This window comes from Leptonychotes weddellii, chromosome 1 (assembly GCF_054177405.1).
Source record: "Leptonychotes weddellii isolate Sample4059 chromosome 1, ASM5417740v2, whole genome shotgun sequence".
NCBI classification, from domain to species: domain Eukaryota; kingdom Metazoa; phylum Chordata; class Mammalia; order Carnivora; family Phocidae; genus Leptonychotes; species Leptonychotes weddellii.
In genome coordinates, this window is record NC_138369.1 from 25,305,610 (window position 1) to 25,326,422 (window position 20,813).

Sequence of the window (20,813 nt, forward strand, 5' to 3'; positions counted from 1 at the left end):
CTGGGTGGCTCAGTCGTTAAGCGTCTGCCTTCGGCCCAGGTCATGATCCCAGGGTCCTGGGATCGAGCCCCGCATCGGGCTCCCTGCTCAGCCGGGAGCCTGCTTCTCCCTCTCCCCACTCCCCCTGCTTGTGTTCCCTCTCTCGCTGTCTCTCTGTGTCAAATAAATAAATAAATCTTTAAAAAAAAAAAATTATAAATACCATTTGACAATTGATGTGCGGCCATTAAGAATAGAGAAAAGCAATTCATCTGACAGTTATGGAGTACTGTTATTCTGTGGACATAATACAAAGTACAGAGTCGAATTTGAGACCTTGCCCTCAAGGAGTTCAGTCTGGTGGGGGTGGAGAGCAAAATACATGCTAAATATGGATAGAAAGTTCCAGAGGAGGGCAAAGAAGAAGGCTTCTACAAATTTTGATTATTTCACCGGAATTTCTATTTGCCCCATCTTGTTTTAAAATCTTGGATGGAAGTGGGGGAAAAAAAAAAATTGGTGAATAGCTGTCATTTTCAGAACTTTGCTGCTTGGAGAAGAATGAGAAAAACGATTCGCTGGTAATTTTGAGTCTTTGTCTAGAGGTGGTGCAGATAGCGTTTTGTCCTTGTCAGATAAACTTTGGAGACTGTTAAGAGCTGGCAACATTATGCCTCTAGCAGATTTTGCAGTCACTGGAAATAACACCAATCCTTATCTCAGGATGGCTGGCGTTCGATGACTCTGTTCCCTTGGCTACCTGAGCTGACTTGAACCTCACTCTTCCCCGGCCTCCACAGTCCTCATCCAGGCGGCTTCCAAAGGTGCAGTGCTAGCATTCCCTTTCAAAAGGAGAGAATTCCAAGGCCATGTGGGTCGACAGAATTAATAGGCAGCAGTCAGGAGCATCACAAGTTGGAAGGCTGAGTGCAGAGACCAGGCCAGAGATCCAATACCCCTTGACGAGATCCTTTAGGGGGAATCGCCTTGCTGACAATTAACTCTAGCTGAGCTAAATTTGGGCCAGTTGCTCATCTTAAATCAGGAGAGCAAAGCTTTGTCCACCTGAGCCCATGTGCTCGAGGGATCAGTGGCCACAATCACTTTATGTAAGGTGCAGCGTTCCAATGTTGCCGGTGACACATAACAGGGTGTCGCCAGACGGGGGGTCATGCTGCATGAGACTGCAGCCTACAAGCTGGCAGAAAAGGACTCTGAGTCCCTGTGACAAAATGCCACTTAGGGTCTGAAATGTCTTAAAGAACATTTTTAAACCCTTAGCAGGAAGAAAATCATAGTGGAGGTTTTTGTGAAGAGTGAAGAGAGAGAGAGAGCCAGAATTCACAAATGGTGTACGGAAAACAATTGTACTTTATAGACCCCAAACAGGAAATCCTATGGTCTTTTCAAAGGGCACAGAGGTAAAACTGTCTGGGAATGGGAAGGGAGCTGGATGGAAGATAGGATGGGACCTTGAAAGCCTGGCTAAGGAATCTGGGTTCTATCCAGAGGTTTCTGAGGGAGAGAATAAGAGAGTCAAAGCTGCAGCATTTGAAGATGTTGGGGGTGGCCACAATTTGTAGCCTGAGCAGAAGCAGGAAGATGGCATGTCATGGGCACCCAGCAAGGGCCAGCTCTGTGTCAGACACGAGGCAAGCACCAGGCCATAGTGATGACCTAAAGTGATCACCTTCGGTAGCATGGTCCCCGTAACACAGCTGTGGGCTGCCCGAACTCGCACACTGAAAATGTTCTGTATACTCAGTCTAATGCTTGGTCACCTGGTCCAAAGGGTGTTCTTCTCAACTTCCTTTGGGAAGCTGAGTAATCTGAAAGATTTCCAGATGTATTTTTATTCCATCATGATTTCACATCGAGCCACAGAATGGTAGGACAGTAGGTCTCCATGTGCCTTTTTGATAGCTTCTCACCTCATTGACTCCAGGCAGCAGGTGATTTCACCCACTCAATCTCCCAAGAATTCTGAATATATCAACTTGTGGTGTTTTCGTTTTAAGTTTTACTTTTTTTTTTTTTTTACATCTCTTGTTTTTACTTGGCTCTTTTCTGTGGTTTTGTGCCTGTCCAAACTCAGGATATTCATTTTGAGAATTCCAACTCTGTTATATGGACAGTAAAATACAGACAAACTTAAATCTTAAACTGTTTGTCAGACTGTCGAATCGAGGGTAACTTGGCTATACACACTCCATCAGCCAGTGTCGCTTCAAAGGGTTTTAACACCTATTAAAATCACATTAACTTGGACATGCCAGTTCTGATGGAGAAAAGCCACTCCAGGATCAGATGATATTATCAGCATCTAAATGAGCCAAACAGTTCTGCAAGGAATTACAGATGACATTATTATCCACAAGACAAAATCAGGAGGCCTTAGGCAAACCCCTCGGGTTCTAATAAAATCAGATTTAACATTATTTATGACTATTCTTTGTTTTCCGTCATTCACATAATTGGAAAAGTGAAATAGAGGCAACGGATCAGACCCAGGATTTTAGATAACAAAGAGTTTGATTGGCCATATTGAATGACTGCTCTAAACAGTGCAGACAGCTGCTCCCAAGCAGTCTTGGTCAATTGCATTATATTATAATAGAGGCCCGAGCTCAGTCCATAGTTAGGGTGGTCAGATCCACACGATGGGGGAAAAAAAAAAAAATCAATAAACCAAGTGAATCTCAAACTAAAGGACAAAAAGCTATAATCTCTTAACACAAGATGCTTTAGCAACCCAGCCCATGCCAGAAGTATGACCTTCAAAACCCAGAAACAAAAGGATGTCAACTTATTTCAGGAATTTATGTATAGATTGAATTAATGTCTTCCAGAATACAAATCTATTTTCGAAGGTTTTCTGCCCCTGAAACTATTCAAAAGAGTATGCCTCAGGCGTTCAAGGCAATTCTAAAAGGCCAGTACCCCAAAATACTTTGAGTAGAGGTAGCATTGCTTATGTTTTTGGAGATGTTAAGATATCAGACTCATCACTTTGTGCCCACCCTTTATCTCATTTTAGAAAAAAAGAACCAAAGGCAGACTGAAGCCCCTTTAAATCAACATTTGCAAAACCATAGGTTATAAACCATTTTAGAAAAGAAAATAGCAGAGTTTATCACATTTAGTAAACATAACGAAAGAGTAAGAATTGTTGTGAAACGCACACTTTCCCCAAGAGGTGTGTTGAATTAATACCTGTGGACTTTTTTTTACTTTTTTTTTTTAATGGACAACTGGGAAGGTCTGCAACTATGAAAAATTGAACATACCGCTTCCCAAGAATCAGGAGTTCCTGAGTATGGTTTCTTTACATGGGTAGTGACCCTTTGTTTTTAGACTTTAAATTATTTGATTACAGTGAGTTAGTTCCTCCTTGGAGAGAAGACAGGGACCCCTCACTGGGAAGTACTTTGTGAATATAAAAGACAAACCGTTCCTTGTTTTCATTATGCCTAATGTAAATGCTATGGAAAACATCCATACTTGCTATGCATCTCCTTCATGGGGGGGGGGGGAAGTCTGCATGCACCTAAACTCTGTTACATCTGTTACGTGTAAAATACTTCTCCTGATAATTTTCTGTCACTTGCTCCAGCTCTTTGTGGCAGCCGTGCACTGCTAATGACCTCCCTTATTAGTTAACGCTGGTACTTTCTTGGGTTTGAACCATACACCGTAGAAAAATTTGACTTTACAGCAACCTTGTAATACGCTAATGGATGATATTTACATCGTGGCAAAGGTAGCTGAAGAGTTGCCTGCTAAAGAAGGAGAATTTAATTGAAACTGGAGTTCGCAACTAATTTATCAAATCTATATATATTTGAGCCACACAGGACAGGTCACTGGGCAAATATGGTAGTGTCACTTCAGGACGGAGGGTAATCAATTTGCGCTCTGATAGTTATAAAAGGAGCTATATGGTCTATACGCATATTGCAAATGATGGTGGACATTCTACTTCTGCCTGGAAAATTCTTGTTCATCCTTTAAGACTCAGGTGAATGAGCTGCCTGAAGCCTTCCTCTGTGCTCCCACCATAGCTTCCTGAGGCCTCTTTTCTATTAATCACATTTGACTGTCACTATTTTTGGCATGTTTTCCTCCCTCATCAGGCTGTGGCATATTCAAAGAGAGATACGATGTTTTGTAATCCCCATGCCTAGGTCACAATCTGGAATGAAGTAGATGATTGATGAATTAGTAAAAAAAAGAAATCCTTTTATCTTCTTCACATCCTCTATACGTTTGTTATGAATATGTCAGTTATTTCTGAAATTGAGTTTGGGGAGGTAATGGTTGCCGCGGCTAGGGAGTGAGGAAATACTTCATGCTTTTGGATATATAGTTTCTTTCTTCCTACACCTTTGCTAGACATCGAAAGTGTGTCTAAAATCTTTGAAATCTTGATTTTTTTTCTTTTTCCACCAGGAAGTCCAACGCTGTACGGCCGATATGAACATCACTGCAGAACATTCCAATCATCCAGATAACAAGCACAAAAACAGATACATCAACATTTTAGCATGTAAGTAATAAACTTTAAACTATCTGCAACTGTGAGGAAATTAAATCTTCATGCTGGGGATAAGCCGAAAGCCAAGCAATCCGAACCAGGAATGCCAAGAAAGAATTACATTCGCCAGTTAACCTCTCGTTAGCCCATCTTCAACAGAAGATAGGAAGAAGTAGGGACATTTACAGCCCCCTGAGTCTTTCATTAAGCTGTCAGATCTCCGCTTAAGAATAAGGTGGGACTGAAAGAAATGTTCTGAGCTTCGTGGTTCTCTCATGAAGTGATTTCATACCAGACGCTGGGAACCAAAGTTTGAATGTCCTGTGGCTCTCTTGACGTTGTTTTTAAGTGGGGAGAGCCAAGTTTTTAAATAAGATAAGAAATACTGAAAATGGAATCAATAAGCTGAATTTCTAAGACTAGGTAACATACCTTCAGTGGTCTATACCGTAAGGGATGGAGCCACCAGTCCTTGGGGCCCATGCGTTTTGTCCTTTCTACCATTTTTCCAAGGTCAGGAGTACTCTGGCGGTTAGGGATACAAACAAATAAGCATTCTTCTTTTTTTTTTTTTTTTAAAGATTTTATTTATTTATTTGAGACAGAGAGAATGAGAGACAGAGAGCATGAGGGGGAGGAGGGTCAGAGGGAGAAGCAGACTCCCTGCCGAGCAGGGAGCCCGATGCGGGACTCGATCTGGGGACTCCAGGATCATGACCTGAGCCGAAGGCAGTCGCTTAACCAACTGAGCCACCCAGGCGCCCCAATAAGCATTCTTCTTACAGAGCCTTATGGGAATACCCTAGGAGCACTACTTCTGTGGCTAAAGTGCTACTTCTCCTAGACATTGGGGGTTTGGGTCACTGGCAGATAATCTATGCTTTGATACTAAAGGTGGGGGCACACATGTTGATGGTTAACATACACTGTGGTAAGGAACACATTCCATAGGATTTTATAGTGCATTAAATTGAACCATTTAAATGTGAACACTACTGTAGATAAAGCTTTTTATAATGCTTTAGTGAGATAAAAATCACATACCATATGAAATTCACCCATTTAAAGTTAATTTATATTTAAATGGGAATTTAAATATAAACTGAATTTCAGTGGTTTTTAGTATACACGCAGTTGTACAACCATCACCGCTATCTAAGTTTAGAACATTTTCAACACCCCAACAAGAAACCCCCTACCCATTAGCAGTCGTTCCCAATTCCTCCTTTTCCCTAACCCCTAGAAACCACTTACCTACTTTCTATTTCTGTGTATTTGCCAATTCTGGACATTCCATATATGGAATCATAGAATATGTGGCCTTTTGTGTCTGGGTCTGTTCCACTTAGCATGATGTTTTCAAGATTCATCCATGTTGTCGCTTAGATCAGTACTTCATTCCTTTTTAGGACTGAAAATTACTCCATGGTATGGATATGCCACATTGTGTTTATTCGTTCGTCATTTGATGGACATTTGGGTTGTTTCTACTTTTTGGCTATTATGAATAATGCTGCTATGAACATTTGTGCAGACATATATTTTCAATTCTCTTGGATGTATACTTAGGAGTAGAATAGCTAGGTCATATGGTAACTCTATGTTTAACATTTTGAAGAACTGTCATACTGTTTTCTAAAGTGGCTATACCATTTTACATTTCCCCCAGCAATATATGAGAGTCCCAGTGTCCATATTCTCATCAACACTTGTTACTTTTATATATCTGTATCTATAGATATATAGATGTAGATATCTATCTATAGATATATAAAATAACTCTGCTAATGGGTGTGAAGTGGTATCTCATTGTCATTTTAATTTGCATTTCCCTAATGATGAGTAATGTTGAGCATCTTTTCATGTATTTATTGGCCATTTGTAGATCTTCTTTGGGGAAGTATCTATTCAAATTCTTTGCCCATTGTCTTTTTGTTGCTGAGTTGTAGGAGTTCTTTATACACTCTGGATATGAATCCCTTATATAGATAAACAGTTGGCAAATATTTTCTCCCATTCTGTGCATTGTCTTTCCACTTTCTTGATGGTGTCCTTTGAAGCACAAATTATTTTAATTTTGGTGAAACATAATTTTTCTTTTGTGGCCTGGCTTTTGGTGTCATATCTTAAGAAACCACTGCCTAATCCAAGATCATGAAGATTTACACCTTTGTTTTTGTCAGAGTTTTATGGTTTTAGCTCTTACATTTAGATATTTTATTCAAATAACTCTTAAATGTATGAGGTAGGGTCCAAGTTTATTCTTTTGCTTGTTGATAGCCAGTTGTCGTAGCACTATTTGTAGAAAAGACTGTTCTTTCCCCCACTGAATTGTCTTAGTGCCCTTATTGAAAATCAACTGACCATAAATGTAAGGGTTTATCTCTAGACTCTTAGTTCTCTTTCATTGATTTATATGTCACCTATGGTATGTGATTTATATGTCTATCCTTAGGCCAGTACCACTTCATCTTGATGACAGACTATAGCTTTGTAGTATATTTTGAATTCAGAAACTGTGAATGCTCCAACTTTGTTCTTCTTTTTCAAGATTGTTTTGGTTATTCTGGGTCCCTTGTGTTTCCATATCAGTTTTAGGATCAACTTTTCTATTACTGCGAAAGATGTAGCTGGGATTTTGATAGGCATTGCATTGAATCTGTGGATTAATCTTAACAATACCGTCTTCCATCCATGAAGATGGGATGTCTTTCCATTTATTGAGGTCATCTTTTATTTCTTTCAATGATGTTTTACAGTTTTCATGTGTTACACTTCTTTTGTTGAATTTAAGTATTTTATTCTTTTTGATGCTATGGTAAATGGAATTATTTACTTAATTTTGAAATCTTTCATTGTGTATATAAGTACATTTTTTTTTTTAAACATCAATCATGTATCCTACAACCTTGGCTGAACTCATTTATTCTAATAGTTATTTTTTGTGGATTCCTTAGAATTTTTATATACAAGGTAATGTCATCTACTAAGAGAGTTTTACTTCTAACTCTACAGTTTTAAAAGAACCACAAGACATTTTTGAATAAGAGTATTGGTTCCACTTATATGAGAGAATGAGGAACTAACCAAGAGAACAAGAAAGAGTCAAACTTTGCTTTTCTCTCCAGTCTTCGAATGCATGGACTCTGACAGTATTTGTTGGCCAACCTAGTCAAGGCTCACCTTGCCAAGATTATAAGGATTTGTCCATCTATATACCTCATTTCTAACCATGTAAATCAGGCAGGGATATATACACGTGTGCCTTGAGTATATCCACACATACCATTCTCTCCACCATGGCAATCCTTCCTTCTGGTGACCTCAGTGTTTGGCTAAAAGTATGTGGCAGAAAAGAGGGAGGAAATCAAAGAAGTGTCTACGTGATAGCCCAAGGGTCACGGTGTTGCCTGGAAAGTGTGCCACCTGTGGTTTGTTATGGTTGTACTCTCACCAGTTGATTTATGGTTTCACTTTCACAAATTCAGATTAGATGTGGTTTTATTTTCCTAAGTTCAGAAAGTTGGATTCTGGTGTTCATGGTGTCTGGTCAGATTCTGGACACATCACCCATCATCTTGGTCTACCCCTATATTAAGGGCTTAGTATAGCAAGAACCAGGATGGAAATGTCATGAAACAACTTACTGTGCAGGAAATAAAATGTATGAAAAGCCTTCTCTCACAGAGCCATTACAACTTTCAAGTATGGTGCTTCTGTACCATCTCCTGTATTGATCTATTTAGAGAGGCTGTTACCTTTTAGATTAAGTATGAATTTTGCAACTTGAAGAACACGCATTCTTATTTGTCGGTCTGAAAAATAATATGCAATATAGTGCTACTGAGCTAAGGCATAGTGGTTTGTATTCTGATAACCTGGGGGGAAATTGTCATTTGGAGCCTGTTTCTAACAGGCAGCCCTTCTGCATAGCAAGTATAGTCTGAGAGTTTGTCAGAACAACAAACAAAATTCAGAGTCACGAGACTGGAGAAGGCTTTCAAAAAGTGCTTGATAAATAGTCTGAGGTCATTAATGTCTAGGCTAAGCCACTGGACTTTTATGATTATAACCAGAAATGTAAATTTACTTTTGCCCTTTTTGTTCCTAGCTAGAGGAAATAAAATTGTGACCTTCACTTCTTTTTATTTCATTTGCTGTCCTAAAAATTCCAGTTCACTTTGCTGGGCAACAAGAGGCACATATCCCACTTTTGTGTTCATAAGCTGAGGTTGAGTAGATCCTAGAATCTGATCATTCACCAGATTCCTGCCATGAGATTACTCTCAGGAACATCTCTGGTTTCCTTAATTACTTGGGTTCTATTAGGGTAGAAGGGAGTCTAACTCAGTTTAGGAAAGGAATCTCCTGAAAATAGACGTTCAACAAATAGATGTTGTTCTGGACCTAATGTAACAATCACTTTTGTACATTTGTATTAATGGAAAAGGGACACAGCCATGGGTAATCAAAGGCCTTGGTTTTAAAATCCAGGACAAGGACACTTTGGAGGGTTGCAACTTGAAATCATTTTACATGAACTAATAAGGACTTCAGTTTGCATTTCTTGGGCACTCACAGGTCAGAGCATGATGTAGAAATGTCCCTGTGTTTTTAAGATGGGTTTCAATGCTGTATCTTTAAATTTTTAGCTGTTGTTCTGCCAAAAGTTTTTTTGGGGTACTCTGGGAGATGCCACATTGCCGATTTGCCTTGTTTTCTGCTTTAGAATGCTGGTAGTTTTTGAATTACACATTTTGTTTTTGTTTTTTGTTTTTTGTTTTTATCCTCTACAGATGATCACAGTAGGGTGAAGTTAAGACCTTTACCAGGAAAAGACTCTAAGCACAGTGACTACATTAATGCAAACTACGTCGATGTAAGTCAGAAATGTTTTATAAACCTGTTTCTCATAATTGAAGAGTGCCACAGAGACTGTTGAATGTGTTTTAATACTGCACAGAGCTTTTCCTAAAAACACAGCCTATTCAATATGGAAGGCACTTGAATTATTAACTGGTCTGTGATGCTGCTTTCATCTTACTTTGTGCTGTGTCATCTTTGAAGGGTTACAACAAAGCGAAAGCCTATATCGCCACCCAGGGACCTTTAAAGTCTACATTTGAAGATTTCTGGAGGATGATTTGGGAACAAAACACTGGAATCATTATCATGATTACGAATCTTGTGGAAAAAGGAAGAGTAAGAGCCTCTTGGCTTAATATCTTAATCATGTACCTTCATTCAAAACCTCTTTATGGAGCACCTGCTGTAGGGTAGGAACTTGACCAGGTATAAAGAGTTAAGGAGATGAAAAGCATCCTCTCTTGCCCCTACCTTGCTTGTGGTCTGGTGGGAAAGAGCTGAGCGCTTACAAGAGGGAATTAAATGTGGCAAGAGGGATGAATAGAGTATTCGAATGTGGATGCTGTAAAAGGGATGGATACTCCCCTAGGGCTGAGATTTTGTAAAGGAGCTAATACGTGAGGTGAGCTGTGAACAATGAGAGAGGAGGAGGAGTTATAGAACGACCTTCTAAGAGGACAGAAAACACAACAAACAGGGAAGTTGGCAGAAACGTAGTGTAGTGGGGGAACTACTGATAGTTGGGGCGGGGGGGAGCAGAAACACTGTTGAAACACCTTGACCATCATTAAGAGAACCTTTTTTTAAGATTAGAGTTAGTAGATTAGGAGTTTATATTACATGACGCTGATTGAGCCTGGAAATAAAGGCTAAGCCTCAAATTCATTACTCAGAATCGCTACAGCTTCACCTTGACTGTGGAGTCCCGGTTTCACCTTTGGTGACCCAAGAGGTAGAATGAAGATTTTCACTGTTATAAGATTCTCTTGCAACTCGGAAGGCAGCCCAGCCTCCTCACATAGCCAGCCGTATTGCTTATAGGCCAAATACAGGTTTCTTTCTGAGGCCCTCTTTAAAGTGCATTGTCTGTTGAAAGATGATCATGAATATGAGACCCATTTCACAAAGGATCTTGCCCAAGGTTGTCCCAAGGTTAACCTCTTCAGAGGTTTGTCTACCTCTAAGCCATTGGGCCCATATGTTCCTTTTTCAGTTCAACAATATGGTGATATTACCTGTTTTAAGGACGCTGGAAATCACATTACCAACAGTACAACTGTGGCATAAATTGCAGTTGGAACTGACAACTTTTTCCTTTTTTGCAGCGAAAATGTGATCAGTATTGGCCCACAGAGAATAGTGAGGAGTATGGAAACATTATTGTCACCCTGAAGAGCACAAAAGTACATGCCTGCTACACTGTTCGTCGTTTTTCAGTCAGAAATACAAAAGTGAAAAAGGTATTGAAGGAATATGGGTGGGCTGCCAGGGCATCTCTCTTTAAACTTGTATGAAAATTACTGTACAACCAAGGCCAATTCTCAGAACCAACTTGGCTTTAAAAAAGTATTTTTAAAAAACATTTTTTCACAACTCCTTTGATTGACATCAATGTATGCTGTGAAAGATACTGGCAGAGCCCATAATAGAATTTAACTGGCCTGATTAAATTCTTTAATCTCCTCATGACGGCTTCATTTAAAAAAAAAAGGGAGGGGAGGGGTACTTCCAGGTCTCGGTGACCAGCAACTACAGCAGCACCTGTTTGTGGGTTTAACTTTTCAATAGCAACCTTCTGACCGTTTTCAAGCATTATTTTCCCAAACTGTGTTCCAAGGAACGCTAACCCTGCAAGATGCTTGCAAAAAGGAGATTCTGCTATTTAATAAGTATGGAAAATGAATGCTACATAATATGTATTCCCCTTTAGAAATATGTACAATTTACGCAAGTGGCCAGAGCACTAGTTAAGAAACCCTCTTTCACTTTTTTTGCCCAGTGTTTCCTAATGCGACTCAACATAACCCTTTCCTATATAACTGTTAACATCCAATTTCCACACCTTGTGGAAAATGCTGCTTTCAAGTTATCTCAATTTCTTTTGTTCAAAATCTGCTGTTCCATCAAGATTCATGGACCATGACAGCATTACTAGGAACTCTAGGTGGATGTTCATTAAGAAAATGTAAAGTAGGGCGCCTGGGTGGCTCAGTTGGTTAAGCGACTGCCTTCGGCTCAGGTCATGATCCTGGAGTCTCTGGATCGAGTCCCGCATCGGGCTCCCTGCTCGGCAGGGAGCCTGCTTCTGCCTCTGACCCTCCCCCCTCTCATGTGCTCTCTCTCTCTCATTCTCTCTGTCTCAAATAAATAAATAAAATCTTTAAAAAAAAAAAAAAAAAAGAAAATGTAAAGTAATTGCTCTAGAGAGACTTAGGAATGGCAGTTGTTTGTAGCAATGGATGTAATTTTTTTTTTCCCCCCTAAGTCTTGGCCATCTTTGGGAATGTGATCAAACTACAGCCCCCCTGCCCCAGAAGAATTCACATTTAGTCCAATTTTTATATACAATTTCATTGGCTCCAAAACCCATCTGTGATCCAAGGTTTACAGTCTTTTTCTATGTTTAGTTTTTTTCCCAGAATGGCAGAAGTATATAAAAGTCAAGTAGCACTATATTTATCTGTGTTCTAATAGAGCTGTTAGCTGGCTTAAACTAACCAATAATCAGCTTATGTTTACAAAGCCCATTGCTCATGGAAACCCTTCAGGTATTTAAACATGGCCCACTTATTATTTTACAAACCACTCAAGTTGGAGGACAGAAGTCAAATAGGAACTTTAGGTGTTTTGTGCAAGAGGAAAAAGTAGTAACTGAAAAAGAGGAAGAAATAGGAAAATGAGTTAAAGGAAGATTTCAGAAATCAAAGCCATAAGGCTTCTGGAGCCCAGGGTCAAACACCTTAAATGCTCAAGCTGATTAATGACCTTGAGTCATCAAAAAAAAAAAAAAAAATTCAGACATTTATAAGTTTATTGGTTATAAGAAAAACTTACGACAGCAAGTTACCTGTTTGGGGAAATTTTTCATCCAAAGTGGTTAAAATATAAAAAGCTCAGCCACTTAAAGGAAAACTACTCTGGAAAATTCATTCATGAAAGTGACAGATAAATTTATTATTGATGTTGGAGACTGAGAATCACTTCCTGGAGTATAGCAGCAACCAGCACTCCAGCTCCTGAAGGTCCAACCCAGACAGCAGAGAAAGGATGGGAGTCATGGCCCACAGTCAGATGAGAGCAAAGGGACCACGGCCTTCTGGAATCGGGGCAGGAAGTCAGAACATGGAGGCTTGTGTAGAAATTACAGAGCATGAATGAGACGGCCGCCAAGGGGAAAGTACCTAGCTCAAGAGCAGTAGTTAGGGCACATGAAATGGAAGGTCATGTTTCGTACATCCTTATGTTTTTTTGGTTTGTTTTTGGTTTTGTTTTTTTTTAAAATCCAAAATGCCCACTGTCTGCTTAAAGACCTCTCTTTTCACCTTTCTGCTAGGGTCAGAAGGGAAATCCCAAGGGTCGTCAGAATGAACGGGTCGTGATCCAGTATCACTACACTCAGTGGCCTGACATGGGAGTTCCTGAGTATGCCCTCCCGGTCCTGACCTTCGTGAGGAGATCCTCGGCAGCCCGGACACCTGAAATGGGCCCTGTGTTGGTGCACTGCAGGTGGGGCCATCTTTGTCCTTCTTGTGCCTGGGATTCAACATCTGAAGTGGGCAGAGTGGGCGGATGTGGACCGCTGGGGCCCTGCTTTGTTTGATTTAGAAGCAGAGTCTTCCACTGAAAACTGGGACCAGTACAGCCTGTTAGGGTTCTATAAAATCACTGCATTCTCAAAACATTCTGAAATCATCAGCTATTCTGAGGCTAAAACAAAATCTGCTCTTAGAGAATGAATCTCCAGTTTTTAATAACATCTATTAATAAAATCCCCATTGTTTACAGGGAATCTTGAAGCTGCTCCTATTACATGGAAATCTGACCTTAAACACAAGTCCAGGGCTTTCTACACTGGAGAGGTTGAGGTTTTGTATATGGCTCTTCTGTAGGGTTCCTCTAAATAATAAAATTCATTGTAGGAGTGAAAAGATCTTTAATTTTTTAATTGATACATGCTCTAAGAAAGACCTTTTTCAGAGCACTGGGAAAGCCTTTTTTCCCTTAACTACCTTTAACAACTTTCATAGGTGGTTTAAGAATACTTTTATTATCTTTCATTTGTAATTGCATTCTTGGCTTTTTTTTTTTTAACTTTGATATTCAAATAGATGCTGCCTCTTCTGTGAGTTATGTTGCAGAGCTGCGTGGCATTTTCTAAGCATTTCTTCTGGGCTGTTGCTCATAACATGTGATCACAAAGCAAGTCCTTGGCAGATGTTGGGAGCGCAGCCCCTGTTTAAAGCCTCATGAAAAGTACATTCTCTTGCTAACCCATTGAGGAATCGCTAAAATAGATATGAGAGTCTGTCAAAGAGCTGGGGTATCAATGGAACAGTCCTGTGAGGTGGGGAACCTGCTGGGGGTACTGCAGACGCCCATCTTCCTGACTGTTGTTTCTTAGTTTTGTGTTGGTTTGTTTTGTTTTTTTTTAAAAGATTTTTTTATTTATTTATTTGAGAGAGAGAATGAGAGAGAGAGAGCACATGAGAGGGGGGAGGGTCAGAGGGAGAAGCAGACTCCCTGCCGAGCAGGGAGCCCGATGTGGGACTCGATCCGGGGACTCCAGGATCATGACCTGAGCCGAAGGCAGTTGCCCAACTAACTGAGCCACCCAGGCGCCCTAGGTAAGAGCTTTCTAATAGCGAACAGACTAGGGAGGTGTGCAGAAAGGGGACTTACCGAAAGGATAATGGGTGCTTCCAGAATCATAGAGAGTTGGAGAACCAGGCACAGACTTCGGCATCAAGGACACAAACTTCCTACCTGGGGTCTCGGCACACGGGGTTCTGGTGGGGGGATGCCTCTGCCAAGAAGGGCTGCTCTCCGTCCCTTGCATCACTGACTTCCATCCTTGGCTTGAGCAGCAAGCGAGACTGAGAAAGCAAATACATACGCAACATTTTACCCCAGCTCCCGTGGTATTTATGAAAGGCTGTCTTTGCTCTCCTGGGAAATGTCCTAATGAAGTTTTTGGATGCTGTCCACAATGAATGACCTGTGTCAACTCTCTACTAGGTTATCTAAACAACAAGGTTATTTTTAAGCTCGTTCGCTATTTAGACGGTAATTTTTCCAGTCTACAGTTAATGCATGACACGAAAGAGCAAAAGGTGGCGGCTGAGTGTCTTCCTTTCTTCCAGTGCTGGTGTGGGCAGGACCGGCACCTACATTGTAATAGACAGCATGCTGCAACAGATAAAAGACAAAAGCACAGTTAACGTCCTAGGATTCCTGAAGCATATCAGGACACAGCGTAACTACCTCGTCCAGACTGAGGTGAGGAGCGGCTGCAGTTGCTCGCAAGAGATTCTAGCACGTGCTTTAAATGAAAGTTGAATGGTACTGAGGAGAAAATTCATTCTTGTAGGGTCCGAAGGAACGTACAGGTTTGTACTGGAAGCTATGCTGACCATGAGACTGTTCTTTGACTCCCAGTTTCCCATGTCTGTGTGCATCTTACGTGTGATTGCTCAGTCACAACACCAACACTTAGGAAGCAAGATACAGCTGTATCTAGTGCTGTGTTTGAGGCCATGGGGAGTTAAACAGTTGTTGTCGGGCCTGAAAAGTTGAAGGGTTTCTAAAGACCTTCGTTAAACACATTTCTCCACGGCTTGCTGCACTGAACCTACTGCTTGGGGCATGGTATGGAAAACACAGTCCTGACCCTAAAATAAGTTATGAGGGATAAAGCAGTGAGTATGGGAGCAAGGCACCTGGCTGTAAATGCTTGAAGGAGCTCCCAGGGAAGTCCCTGTGAGAAGAGTTGATCAGAGGTCAGCTTCATGACTTGGATAGAAGTGGCTACCCCTTACCAGCTCTCCTCGTTCTGTCCCTTTTAGGAGCAGTACATTTTCATCCATGATGCCTTGTTGGAAGCCATTCTAGGAAAGGAGACTGAAGTATCTTCTAATCAGCTGCATAGCTATGTTAACAGCATCCTCATACCAGGAGTAGGAGGAAAGACACGGCTGGAGAAACAATTCAAGGTAGTGCTCTGATTAAACGTCTGGGTTTTGTAAAAAAGCAAGAAATACAGAAATGGCTTACGTTTGGGGGTCATATCTTTTTGGCATGAATTACCAAATCCCTGAAAGGGATTACCATTTGTATTCTTCAAATGTAACGGGAAGCAAATAAAGTTTCGACCTGTGTATGAACTGTTGGGATCCTAACATCACAGTGACTGTAAGCTGGAGTCTGTCACTCTAGTCCAAAAAATAATGCTGTACTTCTTCTGAACTAACTTATCTTACCCTTAAGAATGATTTATTTTTGGGACAGTAGGTCAACAAATAAGCTATCTGAAAGACTATCAGATAGTTTAGAAACTAAAAGAGGTACTAAGGAATACCAGAAAGAAGTTAACTTTTCCCAAAGGATTCTTCTTTTGCTTGGATAAGGGCATGAAGAAGTTTAAAGGCAGTTAAGGTTTATATGGAATTAACTGAGGGAAAGGTTTAAAAAAAAAAAAAAAAGACCATAAGGACAGTAAAATAATTAAGATCATTAAAAGCTCAGTCCTTTATTCTAACCTTCAAGTGCTGTCCCTCCAATTATTAAGTACTTTCTTATTTATTGGTGTCTCATTAGTCTTTTCAATTTTTTTTTGCATTATTCCATATGTAATTTCTCATTTTGTATCAAGATGGAAAGAATGAGGTATATCTGTACAATTGTACTTTTCATGGTAAAACTTTGTGAAACCATCATTTGAATCAATAAGACTGCCAAGCAAAGTAACGAGCTAAATTAATTTTCATTCCATAACAATCTTAAATTTCTAGCTCTCCTTTTAAAACATCCTAGCCATTTGAAAAACCATTTGAGGTAATTAATAATGAGGACATATCTCATTTTAAATGTTTAAAATTAATTCTTAAAAAAAAAATTATCAACATTTCTTAAATTCTGCCTTTTCTGTTTCTGCAATATTTGTTTCCACACATTTTGACGAATTTTTTAAAAGAAATCTCTTCATTCCCTTGGAAACCAGGTAATTGGTTCTTTGGTAGGCACTAACAAGTAGAAGGAAAAAAACAAGAATCAGAGACTTGAAAACTACACCCAAGGCCCTGGACAGTAGTACGAAAGCTAAAAAAACAAACCCGAGGATTGACACAGTGTTTAACCAAGCTATACAAGAACAGGAAGAATAACCAAACTACTGGGCTACTTACAGTGGCCTTAGAACAATGTTAGTTTAGTTCAACAGAAACGTACTGAGAACCTAGTAAGTTATGTTCAAGAAACATAATTAGCTCCTATGACTATAAAGCAGTCTTTTCTAGTGTAGACCCCCCCCCCAAATCTCATGTGCCTGTGAGAAATTACAGAAGACAAATTACAAAAAGCAGTGACATTTTCAACAGAAAAATCCAGATGAACTCATTAAGTATTTACTGCCCACACTGAACCTGTTATCAGAAGCCTAGGGCCTGATAGTAGAAATAAGACAAGCTTACCCCTAACCACGGTAAGGAGACAGAAGTAACCACTACTAAAACACAAAAATATATTCTTTAGGATAGAAAAATGTTTTTGCTCCTCAGTAATCCAATTACTGATTGGCCGCCTTTTGCCAGATTATCAAGCAAATGCTATCAATTATAACTTTGTTGTTTCCCAGCTTGACTGAGATGTAACTGATAAATAACATTGTGTAAATTTAAGGTGTAGAAAGTAATGACTTGATGCTTGCATATGTTACAAAATGATTATCACAGTCAGGTTAGTTAATGAAAACTACAACGTTGCTTTTCTTTCAGCTGGTCACACAATGTAATGCCAAGTATGTGGAGTGCTTTAGTGCTCAGAAAGAGTGTAACAAAGAAAAGAACCGAAACTCTTCCGTCGTGCCATGTAAGCTCTTAAAATCAGTTTGACTTGGTTGAGTGTGTTAGTATTTTTTCACCGAATTTTATGTATTATGTGGAGAGGCCACAACTACCAAGGGGAATAGCTATGCCAGGAAAATTAAGGCAGTTTGATCAAACTAGGAGGGGTGGCTGTCCATGCCAGCGAATTGCTGCATCAGTGTGACATGAAGTCTAGCTTCCGTTCACCTCACAATTCAAGATTTAGGGTACTTTTACATTTTAACTTAAAAAAAAAAAAAAAAGTAAAGCCATTATCACTATGGCATTAATACTCCTAGAAAAACGCGAGTCTCTGATTCATCTGTACAACTGGAATGCATTATTACATTCTTCTGGCTATTGAGATCAGGGTACTGTGGGTGGATGGGGACCTTGGTATAAATAACTCGGGACCTAGCGGAGGAAACTGTGAGCTGTTGATACAGCATGGGCGATCACTGGAGAGATTCTGAGACTCTACTGACCAAGGCCACTGTTTTCTAAGCATGTTACGGGGAGAAAAATGGGAAGGGAATGGCAAAAGAGCAAAAGTATAGTGTGTTGGTATAATTGTAAGAATATCAAACCAGGGCCAAAAATTATCTGAAATCCTGTCATCTCTGCACAGAGTGTTCTCTTTGTGATCTGCTGTGAAAACCTCTCTCACAGTAAGATTTTATTCCTGTAATGCCTTTACCCTTCTGGGAATGTGCAGCAAAATTCCATTTACATTCTGCCTTAGCTGACCCTTTAGCTTAGTCAAAAATATAGGTGAGTTTTAAAATGAAAGGGGAGCCAGGGAAAGAGATTACTCACCAAGTGAATCTCAGAAAGCGTTATTGGTTCTGTGTGTGTAATAAGGCAAATGTGGTGGTTTTTTTGGTTTTTGTGTTTTTTCCATACTACAGCCGAGCGTGCCCGAGTGGGCCTTGCACCATTGCCTGGAATGAAAGGAACGGATTACATTAATGCTTCTTATATCATGGTGAGATTCAACAGTTAATTATAAATAAATTCAATTAAACTAAAAGGTGCTAAAGAGCAGATACCACCTATGTGGCTGATTTCATTTTTCGAATAATTTCTCGATGTGTAATATAAAAATTAGAGAGATTTCTGTATCTGGTGACCTTTAACAAAAGGCTCCAAATCAGCAGGGGTACAGAAATCCTTTAAGAAAAGTGTTAAGGAATGACTTTTCTTGTTAATTTCACCCATCTCATGTTTGAATAAATGTTGAAATTGCTGTTAAGTAAAAACAGCAGGGGTAACGAGAAGGGAACTGTATGTGGAGATAAAATGATCTACACGTGTTAGTATGTACATCTAAAAATTAGCCACATGTACAGACTGCCTTTTTCAATTGTTTAAGTGAGGTCAAAACAATGCTGTCTTACTTCATGAACGGATTTTACTACCCCAGCGTCAGAATAAAATGTTTGTAACTGCTGATTTTCCGTCTCCCTAACTGAAGGGCTATTATAGGAGCAATGAATTTATTATAACCCAGCATCCTCTGCCACATACTACGAAAGATTTCTGGCGAATGATTTGGGATCATAATGCACAGATCATTGTCATGCTGCCAGATAACCAGAGCTTGGTAAGCAAAGCACATCTGCTATATATTAATGAGCCTGTGAGGCCGTAAGCATAAATCATTCTGATACCTTACCACGGGCCTCCACTGTGTGTGTGTGCTCGGGAGGGCATCTAGACTTCTCTCATCTTTAAGTCTGAACGGGTTCCTTTTGTATTCTTACGGTACAGTTACTGTCCCTGTCAGCTCCATTACTTGATGTTCTCATGCTGTACATGGCCGGGGAATAGAAGGTTTTGGAAAAGGGCCTTTGAGTAACCTCCTTTAACATGTGACCTTAACCTGACCTCTCAGTTGCTAGATGTCATTTGTAAAAAAACAAAATAGCAGCTAACATTTGAGTATGTAACTGTGTTTACATGTATTAACTTGCTTAATCCTCTCTACCACTATCATTTCATTTAATAGCTAAGAAAATTGAGGGAAGTAACTTGCCTAAGGGCATATACACAAATAACTGGAGGCAGGATTTGTACCTGCGTGACCTGTCTTTTCATCCTTTGCTATGCTATTTGTCCCACCCCACATCAGAGAAAGGTTTCCTAGCCCTACCCCAAAAACTTTATATCAAAAGTACTAATGATGTATCATTATTTCTCCCCCATTCCACAGGCAGAGCAGATCCATTACAGGGAAGGAAATACAGAAAGGCTATTTTGTTCCAATTTAAAGGTGCTTTTAAGACCTTGACTGAGCCATAGCCTCTTTCTGTCCTCCCTTGAGTCCTTCCCTACTGTGTCTGGAGATTATGTAAAAGAAGGGTGAACAAATCTATCAAGATGAGCTTAACTTTCAGAATTAGTTGGGTGGTCAGAAGTTATTATGAGGACATGTAAGCCCACAAAATGAAAACAAAAAACAATGAGGAGTTGCTTCCATGAGTATCAGATTAGTGAATTTTTTTAATCAAGAAAGAACAGCATGTGATTGAACCCCTAGTCTTGATGACATGCATTTGACTGTGTGCCCAGTCAGTAGGAACTTCTTCACTTTGTCGCATTTTGCTCCAGCTTCAGAATACCAAGACTGCTTCTGTATGATAGAATGGCAACAAAATTGAGAATCTTAAGCTAAAAACTGGAGTGTAAATTTTCAAATTAGCTGGCAATAGGGGTCTATTCTGTTTGGCATGTGGAAATTGGAGGCACTTAGGGTTGTTAAAACGCTCATTTGTTGGATGAGTCAGTTATTTTGTTATTGTCACTTAACACAGGATGGTCACCAAAAGCATCTGTCACACAGGCTCATTTGTAGTGGGTAGGCTAGACCACCTGAGTCCATACATGCTCTGCAGACAGTGAGGACCTTGACCTGCCCCGGAACAGGTCATCTCAGTGTCTCGGGCTGAGGGAGACCTGGCTAGAATCCATTCTTAGCTCCGGAGTTAAAAGTCAGATTTATTAGTGCACATTTTTCCTGAAAATGTAGATTCTCTTTGTTTGCTTTATTATTTATCACTGCTATAACTTGACAAGACCATGATGCTTTGAGTAGCCCAAAGTCACTGGTTCCTAGCTCAGAAAGCACTGTTAAAAATACAGGGACCTTTGATCTACAAATATATTTGTAAGCAAAATAGCCACGAGACTGGAGTTCCTGCTGAATTCAGCAGCAGCATGTATTTTTCATAGTCTTTGAAGATGATCAGTTTGCGCTCTGTATTCAGAACGTTTCTGTTGTTTTTTGCCTTTCTTCCACCATTATTAAAATCGCTTTGGCAGTTATTAGGCCAATTTGGTAATTTACGATTCATGTT

At 39.9% G+C, this 20,813-nt stretch overlaps 1 protein-coding gene across 4 annotated transcripts in view; it reads left to right on the top strand.

Annotated features, from left to right (window-relative positions):
• The window catches only part of PTPRG (protein tyrosine phosphatase receptor type G), a 700,100-nt gene that overhangs the window by 656,945 nt on the left and 22,342 nt on the right, over nt 1-20,813 (top strand). For all 4 annotated transcript variants that reach the window (XM_081820217.1, XM_081820222.1, XM_081820227.1 and 1 more), the window contains 10 exons: nt 4,429-4,525; nt 9,310-9,392; nt 9,581-9,715; nt 10,705-10,839; nt 12,933-13,105; nt 14,740-14,875; nt 15,442-15,588; nt 17,368-17,461; nt 18,366-18,442; nt 18,932-19,060. In XM_081820217.1, coding sequence (XP_081676343.1) covers nt 4,429-4,525; nt 9,310-9,392; nt 9,581-9,715; nt 10,705-10,839; nt 12,933-13,105; nt 14,740-14,875; nt 15,442-15,588; nt 17,368-17,461; nt 18,366-18,442; nt 18,932-19,060 — 1,206 coding nt within the window. The remainder of the gene's footprint in view (nt 1-4,428; nt 4,526-9,309; nt 9,393-9,580; nt 9,716-10,704; nt 10,840-12,932; nt 13,106-14,739; nt 14,876-15,441; nt 15,589-17,367; nt 17,462-18,365; nt 18,443-18,931; nt 19,061-20,813) is intronic.